Source organism: Oncorhynchus tshawytscha, linkage group LG10 (assembly GCF_018296145.1).
Source record: "Oncorhynchus tshawytscha isolate Ot180627B linkage group LG10, Otsh_v2.0, whole genome shotgun sequence".
Taxonomy (NCBI): Eukaryota; Metazoa; Chordata; class Actinopteri; order Salmoniformes; family Salmonidae; genus Oncorhynchus; species Oncorhynchus tshawytscha.
Genome location: NC_056438.1, coordinates 55576473 through 55588859, shown reverse-complemented (window position 1 = coordinate 55588859; position 12387 = coordinate 55576473). Strand labels below are relative to the sequence as shown.

The following is a 12387-nucleotide window of genomic DNA, read 5'->3' as shown; positions in this document are numbered from 1 at the left end:
TCAACAAAGCTACAAAAATACTTTATTTTGTCCCTCTTTTCTCCAGCTGTTTTGTAAAATCAAATGACAGGATAAATGATTCACGCAGCCGCCAGTGTGGCCTGAGCTCATAACTCGAAAATGTATCACCTCAGCGATTTCTTGTGTGATGACAAACAGACAGAATATATAGGTAACTGACAAAATAAAGGAAACACTTGAGTAAGGCCTAGACTCAATCAGATCAAGCATTAACTGGCGGTAGCCGCCACCCTCATAACTGATGTTCTGGCGGTGTCGAAGGTGTAACTGCGTTGGAGCTGTCAAATTGGAGAGCAGCTGCTCTTGATCATTGTAACCCATCAATCACCCTTGCATTAGAAGTTCAAAACGAGAGTGTAGGCTATACAGAAATAATGATGTTCAAATCAAAAATCATTAAAGAGGATTTCTATCAGCCTAATCGAGGTGTAGATTACATCTCACATTCCAGTGTTCAAACCTGTAAACAAGGCTGCGGGAGATTTATCTTAATGCGACTCCGTGCAGTCAATGGCAATGTCCCCTTTAGGTAGGCTATAATGCCAGGAGCCGCTTGTGGATTTGACAGCTGAAACACAGTTCCACCTCTGACACGTCAAAACAACCGCTATCTGGATGTCGGCTAAAGCGGATCTGATTGAATATAGCCCTGCATGAGTGATACCAATTATATTGAAAGCAAGTACTTTTACGCAGGTGTGGTTCCTGAGTTAATTAAGCAGTTAACATCCCATCATGCTTAGGGTCATATGTAAAACGCCCAGTTTCCCATTGTTTTGGCATGACTAGAAGAAGAAATCTCATTGACTTTGAAAGAGGGGTCTCAAAGGAGCTTAGGTGGGTTTAAAGTGTGTGTGTGTGTGTGTGTGTGTGTGTGTGTGTGTGTGTGTGTGTGTGTGTGTGTGTGTGTGTGTGTGCGTGCGTGCGTGTGTGCATGCATGCATGCCTCATTTACCAGATCATGCCTGAGACAGAGTTTTCCACCACCATGAACAAAACACCAAATTATGGAATTTATTGTGGGAAAACGGTGTTGTGTCCCTCCAATGGAGTTCCAGACTGTAGAATCTATGCCACAGCACCTTGAAACTGTTCTTGCTGCTTGTGGTGGCCCAACGCCCTATTTATGTTGGCGTTTCCTTTATTTTGTCAGTTACCTGTATGTTCTAATGCATAGTTTGTCTCGATCAAAGTTTAGTGAATAACTAATACAGAAGCCTATTAGGCACAAAATAAGGATCTTAAAACAGGGATAATAAAAAAATAACAAATGAAACTGATTTGTCACCGGATTTGTAAATCAATTATAAACTTCTATTTGCACACATTTTTATTTTATTTAACTAGGCAAGTCAGTTAAGAACAAACTCTTATTTACAATGACAGCCTAGGAACAGTGGGTTAACTGCCTTGTTCAGGGGCAGAACAACATATTTCTACCTTGTCAGGTCAGGGATTTGATCTAGCAACCTTTCGGCTACTGGCCCAACACTCTAACCTCTAGGCTACCTGCCACACCAAAATGTGTGCATTTTGCACACAATGCCCCATATGCACACAACTTATATTTTATCAACACAATGGTGTAGAAAATACTGAATGATGGCATAGTACCTCAACTATGATATGCCAGTAAATATCACTACATGTGAAATGATGGCTATTGGCACTGAGGGATAAAGATGTAAGAAGGATCCACTTAGCACCCCAAAGTCTGAGAGCCTGGAGATAATAATAATAACGCATAATGATTTTATGAACCAATAGGGACAGTGCAAGACAGTACACATGGCAATGTGAGCATAAGGTAACGTAACACATGGAACTGTTGGGTAGAAACACTCATTCATCAACAATACTGAGCTTTAGCATACTCTACGGGAATGTAAATGAAAGATCTCAGTGCTTCACTTTGTTCTATTAAATTCAGCGATTGATAGTCAACTCATGAATGGAATTGAGATCTCCATTTAGTGGATATAGCAAATACAGCAAAAGATTTCAAAGTAGTTACATAAGTTCACATTGTTCACATTGTAAGTGCAATAACTGCAAGTGCTTTGAACTTGAAATGGTCTAACCTATAAAAAACATGATCTTTCTAACCGAATCACAATACTAGATTGCTGGCCTCCAGCATTGGAAATAAAAAGCAGTCCTCAACCTTCTGGTTGAGTGCACACTCTAACACAGGGGTATTCAACTCTTACCCTTTGAGGTCTGGAGCCTGCTGGTTTTCTGTTCTACCTGATCGGTAATTGCACACACCTGGTGTCTCAGGTCTAAATCAGTCTGTGATTAGAAGGAAACAATACAAAAAATGCTGTGGAACTAGCTTCAAGGTACAGAGTTGAGTTTGAGAGTAACACGTACGTGCATATGCACAGGCACACATATGCATGCACGCACACACACAATCAATCACATATTATTGGCTCTTTTAGTCTCTTTCTATGGAGCATATTGAACACCAGTGCCGGCTCCAGGCATAATCATGGCTGAATACCGACTGGGCACGCAGTTCACGTTCCTAGGGGCCCTGACCTCCATGGGGCCCTCGTTGATTTTGTTCGTCACTGTCACTCAGGTATCATTAAATCATGGCAAAATATGTCGAATTGCAGGAAAGTTGCTTTCAAATGGTCAAAAAATGTATCTCTACACCATGGCAAAATGTGTAGAACTGGAAAAAGGTGATTTAAAACTGCAACATTTTCTGTACACCCCATGGCAAAATGTGTAGACTTGCAGGAAATTAACTTTAAAACTTAAAAACAAATATCGCTTAGGGCCTTTAAAAGGCTAAGGCCTGGCCTTGCCCGGCATTATGTACCTGTACCTTGCAGTAAAAAAGAGCTTCATATAAATACAAAAGAATGAAACCTTATCTGAACATCAGTCACGACAACTACACCATCGTCAGGGCAACCCTGTCTTGTGTCATAGGTCCTTTTTTGACCGAGATCCACAAGTCCTCATTTTTGGGACTCTTCTTCTTCTTTTTGTCTGATTTTGCTGTGTCTGAACTTGGGCTGTCTCCGCAGCAACCAGTGGAGTTGGCCCGGCGACAGCAGCAGCAGTGGCAGCACACCACCAGAGAAGTGAAGAGCACCACCATAGGCAGGGCTAGCAGCACCACCAGGCAGACTGTATTGTAGATCCCCTGGTCATGCTTGGTGGTGGCCACCTTCCACAAGTTACTGAAAAAATCCAAGATGTCTTCCTTCATGGTTCACTGACAGTGAGTGTCTTAGCAACTCCTTTTGAGGGTCATCTATTGAAGAAGCCAACCACAATAGCAAACAAGGATAGATTATTGAATTAGTCAGCCAAGGGTTTTGCTGTTACCAGGAAGGGGATTGTTTCTATGGTGATTTGACCCTGAACTAGTGCTTGTGAACTCTTGATAGTGAAGATGTTGCTGATATAGTAGCACATGCTAAGGGAGGATAGCAAGAGACTGGAAAATTCATTGATGCAGGGAGAATCTCTTTATCCTCCCCTCCTTCCTTAAGTGCCTTGTCTGGGGGTTTAAAGACCAAAGCATTATTTAAGAAAGTTTGAAGACCAAAGATTAATTGTTTTATGAGAGATGGACGTTTTCCTTTGAAATCCTTCAGTTGCTGTAATGATTCCGATCTTTCCTTGCTGCGATGGGAATGTCTATGGAGTCTGCCTCTCAGAGTAGTTTGTTTGTGTCCCTCTTTTGGGATTTGGGGATTCTACCTCAGGTCCTCTGAAGTCTCCTGTCTATTTTAATCCACTCTCCTCTGGCTCTGAGAGATTTTCTGCGGAGAGAAATAGAGAGAAGAAGGTGAGCAGAATGAACTCCAGTCCCCCCCTGGTGCCTCTTCGCTCTCTCCCCCCTCTTCCCTCTCCTGCTCAAGTATATTATTCAGCTTTACTCTCATTAAAGTTGGAGGAGAAAGTCATGGCTCTGGCTGCCTGATTGCACCATAGAGGGAAATGCACTCGTTCTGGACTAATTTAAATGTACCAGCTAATGGAGCTCTGAGGGGATTGGCAATGATGGACAGAACCTAGCTTTGATGGTTTTGACTTTAACATTAACTGATTGTAGCATTCCACTGCAACTTGGATGAATGGTAACCTTTATGGCTAGCCAGGAGGTCAAATGGTAGCTGTCTCTAGTTTATAGGTTTACGGTGACTAGGATTATGGATATTAAAATGTTGGCCAGGTTTTTCCTCTGTCCTCTATTGCCTGCTCCACATTCTAAGCCAAGTGTATCTGACTGCAACTGAACTGCAAATAGGCTGTGCATTATGTTTTATGTCTCACAGCCCATAGGTGAAATCGGTTTACCCATAGTCAGTTTCCCTTCCGTTCCCGCATCACTCAACAGGAAACAGTGCGCTGCTGCTATTTTGTAGCGTTGAAGTAAGAAGGCTGTACCTACTTGCAGTTTGTCAACATTAAGATCCCCATTTCCTCTAAACGAATTTGTTCACCAAATCCATTAAATGTAAGCTTATCCATTATTCATGTATGAAGGCCTTTGCATTTCATGTTTGATGAAGTTGAGCCTGATGTTGAGACATACAGCCCACTAAATGATCACACATAGGAAGACGTGTTGACTGAAATAAATGAGTATCACTATGACTCATTAGCATTTCCTAGCAAGGTGTGAGAACGTTTTCCTCACCAAAGTTCAAAATGGTCACAGGTCTTTTGTAGGGCACTCCACATGTACTTACAGAGGCTGTGAAGACCTTAGAGACTAGTTTTCAAACATACATTGACAATTCAAAGAATTAATTCAACCCTCAATGCTTTTAATGGGGAGAAAAGATATCGATGTCTTATTCTTCACCCCAACATCCCCATTTCATCGATCATGACATCATATTATCTACGTTGTAACCTAGCCAGGCTGTAAAATTCATGTAAAATAACAACCATGTAACATAATTACCTAACATTGTCTTGGCCTAGGATCAGCGGTAGACAGAAAGATGCTTTCAGTGGCAACACAAAGCCAGGATGGGGCAGAAACTGTTATGACTGCATGCATAAGCTACAGCTATTTAGGAAGCTTGAGACCCTGCTCTGTCCAACCTAAAAGCCTGAATGACAGAAGGCAATACAAGAGCACACAGGAATGGCCCAAAGCAATCAGTTGTTGCAAAACCCTTTTGACTCGTCAACACAAACTTGAAATGTGTGATTTGACATTTTTATCCTCTTATTAATGTGAGACAATCAACATTCTTTTGAAGGGACAGTCAATAGTTTAGAAACACGGAAAGTCATGCGTAAGAGTGTAAGACCCAATTCACATCTTTACTCAACATCGCGGTGTCATGGTAAGAAACACAAGATGGAATATTTTTTATGGGAACAGTTGGGACTGTGAAGAGACAAACACAGGCACAGACACATGCATGCACACACGATAACATACGCACTATACATACATGGATTTTGTGTTGTAGATATGTGGTACTAGAGTAGTGGCCTGAGGGCACACACTTATTGTGTTGTGAAATCTGTTGTGAATGTATTGTAATGTTTGTCAAATTGTATAACTGCCTTGATATTGCTGTACCCCAGGAAGAGTAGCTGGTGCCTAAGCAGCACCTAATGGGGATCCATAATAAATACAAAATACAAATGCAAACATTATCATATCGCCTCACAGTATAAGACAGGACATTGTCTTAATGCTTTACAGCTCATGCCGAAAAGATAACCTCTGAGTCAGTGGGAGTGAAATAGTGTAAGCGGTGGAGGAGGGAGAGAGCATGACAAGATCTTATGGTGAACCTTAGGTTTGAACCATCACCAAAACTGTACAAGGCTCAACGCCCAAGACTATATTTAAGATGAGGTTTACGTTACTTAAAAGAGTCATGCTGAATGGCACTGAGTAGTGACTGAACAGCAAAGTATCATCTGGTACGTCACAGTACCTGTTGAACTGATCAAATCGAATCCAATATTATTTGTCACATGCTTCGTAAACAACAGGCGTAGACTAACAGGGAAATGCTTACTTATGGGTCCTTCCCAACAATGCTGAGAGAAAGAAATACATATAGAAAAGGAATAACATGTAATAATAAATACACAATGATTAACGATAACTTGGCTCTATACATGAGGCACCAGTACTGAGTCAATGTGCAGGGGTATGAAGTAATTGAGGTAGATATGTACATAATATATGTATCTATGAATAAAAACCATTTAGGGATGATGGAAGGGACTTTCCAAAACAACAGACTTCCAGTTCACACATAGTATTATAGGTATATTCATTGGCTCCTGAATCACAGGTACTCAACCAAATAAGATCAAGAGCTTTTAAGGTCTTTTGAAATGTAAACCTTACCGGCAAACACTTTAGAAGTCCAGGCCAGTAAAGCTCCTCTTCCTCCTTTCCTCTTCCTTGTATATCCTCTTCAATATCTGCTGCTGCTTATTGTTGATATACTCTAAGCTCTCAATTTTGCCCCATACTTGGTCTGTATTGAATTACGCTCTTTCTGCCTCTCTCTCTCTTCCTCTCTCCCTGTGTGTGTCACTCTCTCAGGGCAGAGTCACTTCTCCCTGCCCTGCCCACCCTGTGTAAGAAAGGGCCCTCTGTCTGTGCTCACACTCCCTTGCCTGACGCGCTGCATTCTTGTGTTTACTTTATACGCACAAGTTCCCAGTGATGTCAGAGAGAGAGAGAGAGAGAGAGAGAGAGAGAGAGAGAGAGTCTCGCTGGTCATAATTCATTTGATTTGTCTGCAGTTTTTCAACAGTTTTTCAAAAGAGCTGCTGACTTCAGAGTGTTTGAACACTACCAGAACATAATTATGAAAGGCGATCTAAAAATAACCAAAACACCTCACCCTTTTCAGCCCCACCTCACTAACTTTAATTGGAAAGAGGAAATGAAAGTGTGTGTGTGCATGTGTGTGTCCTGTATGCTCAGGGTGTGGACAGAGCAGGGAATCAGGTGAAGCAGAGAGAGAGATGCACGGATGTGTGACTGTTCTGTAGAAAGTTGTGATAGGTCATGTGACCCTGGTTGCGAGGAGAATGGACCTCATCCATTTCCTTTCGGGATCCTAAGTGGTGCAGCGGTCTAAGGCACTGCATCCCAGTGCTAGAGGTGTCACTACAGACCTGGGTTTGATCCCGGGCTGTATCACAACCGAGTTTGGGAGTCCAATAGGGCGCACGCAATTGGCCCAGCATCATCCTGGTTTGGGGAGGGTTTGGCAGGTGTAGGCCATCACTGTAAATAAGAATTGGTTCTTAACTGATTGCCTAGTTAAATAAAGGTTCAAAAAATGTATTATCCATGGCTATAGCAAACAGGAGGCACTTACTGGTAAGAGACTGTCATATCAGAAAACATACACACTTTGACTCTCTCTCCTGTACAGTAATTCACAGAAAGTGATGAGGAACAGGAGGGAAATGACCCACTGAAAGGAGCTCTTCGGAACCAAATAGGTGCTCTGACTGACACCAAAAAGGGTATCGTATTTTTTCAACCTCGTACTGATCCTTGAATATGCTGGCCATAATTTGCAAATAAATTCATAAAAAATCCTATAATGTGATTTTCTGGATTTTTTTTCTCATTTTGTCTGTCATAGTTGAAGTGTACCTATGATGAAAATGACAAGACTCTCTCATCTTTTTAAGTGGGAGAACTTGCACAATTGGTGGCTGACTAAATACTTTTTTGCCCCACTGTACTTCCGAAGTTGTGACAAAATGGCCTAAGGACAACAAAGTCAAGGTATTGGAGTCATCACAAAGCTCTGACCTCAATCCCATAGAAAATGTGTGGGCAGAACTGAAAAAGCGTGTGCGAGCAAGGAGGCCTACAAACCTGACTCAGTTACACCAGCTCTGTCAGGACGAATGGGACAAATTTCACCCAACTTATTGTTTGACGTTTGTGAAAGGCTATCCGACACGTTTGACCCAAGTTAAACAATTTAATGGCAATGTTACCAAATACTGATTGAGTTTATGTAAACTTATGACCCACTGGGAATGTGATGAAAGAAATACAATCTGAAATAATGTAAGGGATTTCCTCCTCTTCTTCCGAAGAGGAGAGGCGAAACGGATCAGAAGACCAATATGCGGCATGGTAAGTGTCCATGGTTCTTTTACTATGTAAATGTACACATGAACACTACAAAACAATAAACATGGAACGTGTGAAACCCTAAACAGTCCTATCTGGTGCAAAGACAGAGACAGGAACAATCACCCACAAACACACAGTGACACCCAGGCTACCTAAGTATGATTCTCAATCAGAGACAACTAATGACACCTGCCTCTGATTGAGAACCATACTAGGCCGAAACATAGAAAACCCCAAATCATAGAAAATCAAACATAGACTGCCCACCCAACTCACGCCCTGACCATACTAACTAAATACAAAACACAGGAAATAAAGGTCAGAACGTGACAAATAAATCATTCTCTCTGCTATTATTCTGACATTTCACATTCTTAAAATAAAGTGGTCATCCTAACTGTCCTAAAACAGGGAATTTTTCCTAGGACTAAATGTCAGGAATTTAAAAAACTAAGTATAAATGTACTTGGCTAAGGTGTATGTAAACTTCCAACTTCAACTGTATGTGCTAGTATATCAACCTAGTATGTCTCCTATTCTTATTGGATATTTAGGGAGAGGCTAGATGTTGCACTGCATAGCTGCATTAAACATTACGCCGCACAGCTTATGAGCTGGTCTGCTAATGAAAAGTAAACCAGGAAGACTGTATTGGAATCTGACAGGATGCCAAAAATAGGCTAGGCCACTCCGTTGCTAACCAGTCCCAAAAGCAAAACAGGCCATGAGTCACTCCTGTAAAATGTTTCGGCCCAGTGCTATGAAAACAGTAGGAAGGATCTGAGGAGCACACAAAGTGGAGTTGATGGGGATTATTCTATATATGGAAGTACCTCTCCCCCCTTTTCAGTAATGGCATAGTAAAAAAGTAATTATTAGCTCTGATGGAAACAAAGGCCTTGTTTAGGTACTTTCCAATCCACTTTCTGACGGACTGGTCCAATATACAGCTGTGTTAATGCCACTGGACTAAATGTATTTGACTATGTCTGTAATATCAGATAGATGTTGAAGAGATGATTGATTTTGAAAGTACATCAATAAGTAGCCAATTAATTCCAGGCCAAAGGTCGAGGTACATTTTACCACATGATATATTGGACACACAGTATGAACCGGTTGGTTATTCCCAAATGACTCATGTCTTCGATCCCCTTAGTCAAGTCTGTTAAAAGGCAGAATTAAGAAGGTACCTGTCCAAACATGGATTAAGAGACTCTACCAATGTTTGTTATTCCCATTTGTTCACTACACGGGTATACTGCCTGGTACATACAGTGAAGTAAATCAGACAACATCTACAGTATAAAGAGAAGTGTCTGATTGGCAGTTTCAGGAGGAAAGCAACAAGACCGAGTCATGAACTTGTGTAGTCATGAGATTACTTAGAACACTGTGAACAGACTTCCTGTTTTTCTGTCTGTTGCATTTCTCAATTTCTCAATAAGTTACCCAGTATCACTATGTGGTCTGTACACAGAGAGGAAGAAATTCCACAGAAACTGGTAAAGAAGTGCGTAAAATTGTTATTTTTCAAGTAATAGTTAACTACATTATTGTATTCACAATGAGCTGCAAGTTCAATGTATACTGAACAAAAGTATAAACGCAACATGCAACAATTTCAAAGATTTTGATGAGTTACAGTTCATATAAGGAAATCAGTCAATTGAAATAAATAAATTAATCCCTAATCTATGGATTTCACATGACTGGGCAGGGCTGCAGCCATGGGTGGGAATGGGAGGGCTTAGGCCCACCCACTTGGCAGCCAGGGGCAGCATATCAGAATACATAAGTGCTTTATTACAGACAGAAATACGGTTGCGGATGTGAGGCTGGTTGGACCTACTGCCAAATTCTCTAAAACAACGTTGGATGCAGCTTATCGTAGATAAATTAACATTCAATTCTCTGGCAACAGCTCTGGTGGACATTCCTGCAGTCAGCATGCCAATTGCACTCTCCCTAAAAACTGGAGACATCTGTGGTATTGTGTTGTGAGACAAAACTGCACACTTTAAAGTGGCCTTTTACTGTCCCCAGCACAAGTTGCACCTGGGTAATCATGCTGTTTAATCAGCTTCTTGATATGCCACACCTGTCTGGTGGATGGATTATCTTGGCAAGGGAGAAATGTTCACTAACAGGGATATAAACACATTGGTGCACAACATTTGAGAGAAATAAGCCTTTTGTGCGTTTGGAACCTTTCTGGGATTTTATATTTCATCTCATGAAACATGGGCCCAACACTTTACATGTTGCATTTATATTTTGGTTCAGTGTAATTTCCCACACTGTCATGAAGAAGAAAACACCTTTCATGTTCATTTTCTGTCCAATAAACACAATAAACACATTTTCTGTCCAATAAACACAAAAAACACATTTTCTGTCCAATAAACACAATAAACACATTTTCTGTCCAATAAACACAATCCAGTCCCCAGTATTTTTCCTTAATTGAGAGGCTTGGTTAATGTCGGATCTCTTTTGTATTATGAATGCCACTGACATCCATTTTCCACGTAACTGTCATTAGTCAATCATTATATGCAACTCAAATAAGCAATCATTTAATTGCTGGTAATAATCTATACAGTTCCCATAAGGAAACCTGCCACAACATTTCTAACTAGATTGTTTTCAACATTTTCTAAGTTTTCTTGTTTTCTAAATTTGTAATTCAGGCGTCTTATGATAACAAGCACATTTCCCCCCCTTGTCTAAAAGAACAGACACATTGTAGAGAGTTTCCCACCAGGCAGTGGGTTGACCTCATGTTCTTTCCTGGCCTAAAATACTTCATGAGCAATGAGCTCTCTTGAAATAAGACAAACATAACAAATATGAGCCATAGCTCCGAGCTAGTCTGGAGTCTGGAGGCACATGCTGCACAGCATGATTTCGACTATGATTCGATCATCAATGTAAAAATGAAGTAAAGAAGGAACCGTAAGTGGCAGGTAGCCTAGTGGTTGAAGCATTGGGCCAGTAACTGAAAGGTTGCTGAATCAAATCCCCGAGCTGACTAGGAAAAAAACTGTTGTTGTACCCCTGAGCAAGGCAGTTCCCTGGGTGCTAAAGACATGGATGTTGATTTAAGGCAGCCCCCTGCACCTCTCTGATTCAGAGTGGTTGGGTTAAATGTGGAAGACACATTTCAGTTGAAGGCCTTCAACTGACTAGGTATCCCCTTCCCCTAATAGAGGTGAAACATAGTGCTTTCCATCATCAGTGCTTGACTTGGGTTGTAACAAGTGCAGGAGCGGATGTCTTCCAAGTCGGTCTATTAGACTACATTCACAAATTACATTATACTATAGAGACCTCTGATTATTTGCTGTTAAAATGGTTTATACACAGTTACATTTTTAATGACTTCTCCGTTACTTTTAGCCAAATTCCATGACTATTATTATAGCCTTCATGACAAAGTAAGCACTATTTACACTGGAAATCTGCTGTGTTTAATCCCATGTAGACCTACCACCTCCTGCCGTTGTGCCTTTGATCAAGGCACTTAGCCTCCCCACATAGAACTGCACTGGTAGTCACATGTTGCTAACATGTGGTCAACCCTACATCTGGAGAGCTCCTGGGTGTGCAGGCTTGGCTTTTTCAACATTACATCCAAATACTTTTATCTTTATAAAATGATTCCCTCATTCAATAAATCAGGAATGTTGGGCGATTAGGCCTGGCTCGCAGTTGATGTTCCAATTCATACCAAAGGTGTTCATTGGGGTTGAGGTCAGGGCTCTGTGCAGGCCAGTCATGATCTTTCACGCCAATCTCAACAAACCATTTCTGTATGGACCTCTCTTTGAGCACAGGGGCAGTGTCATGCTGAAACAGGAAAGGGCCTTCCCCAAACTGTTACCACAAAGTTGGAAGCACAGAATCGTCTAGAATGTCATTGTATGCTGAAGCGTAAAGATTTCGCTTCGCTGGAACTAAGTGGCCTCGCCCGAACCATGGAAAACAGCCCCAGACCATTATTCCTCCTCCATCAAACTTTACAGTTGGCACTATGCATTGGGGCATGTAGCATTCCCCTGGCATCCGACAAACACAGATTTGTCCGTCGTACTGCCAGATGGTGAAGCGTGATTCATCACTTCAGAGAACCCATTTCCACTGCTCCAGTCAGTTTAGAACTAGGTATTGAGTGTTGCAAGCACGGACAGATGATTTTAACGCGTTACGGGCTTCAGCACCCATTCTGTGAGGTTGTG

General features: G+C 41.4%; 1 protein-coding gene across 1 annotated transcript; it reads right to left on the bottom strand.

Moving 5' to 3' along the window:
* Positions 1 to 6680, bottom strand: LOC121847477 (uncharacterized protein KIAA0040-like). Its single transcript, XM_042328776.1, has 2 exons — positions 6380 to 6680; positions 1 to 3809 (listed from the first exon to the last, which is right to left on the bottom strand). The coding sequence occupies exon 2, from the start codon at positions 3248 to 3250 to the stop codon at positions 2930 to 2932; it is 321 nt and encodes a 106-aa protein (XP_042184710.1). The 5' UTR covers positions 3251 to 3809; positions 6380 to 6680; the 3' UTR covers positions 1 to 2929.
* Between the last annotated feature and the right edge of the window lie 5707 nt (positions 6681 to 12387).

What these genes read in the sequence shown, in the direction of transcription:
- LOC121847477 (XM_042328776.1), bottom strand. Translation starts at nt 3,250, where the DNA reads ATGAAGGAAGACATCTTGGATTTTTTCAGTAACTTGTGGAAGGTGGCC.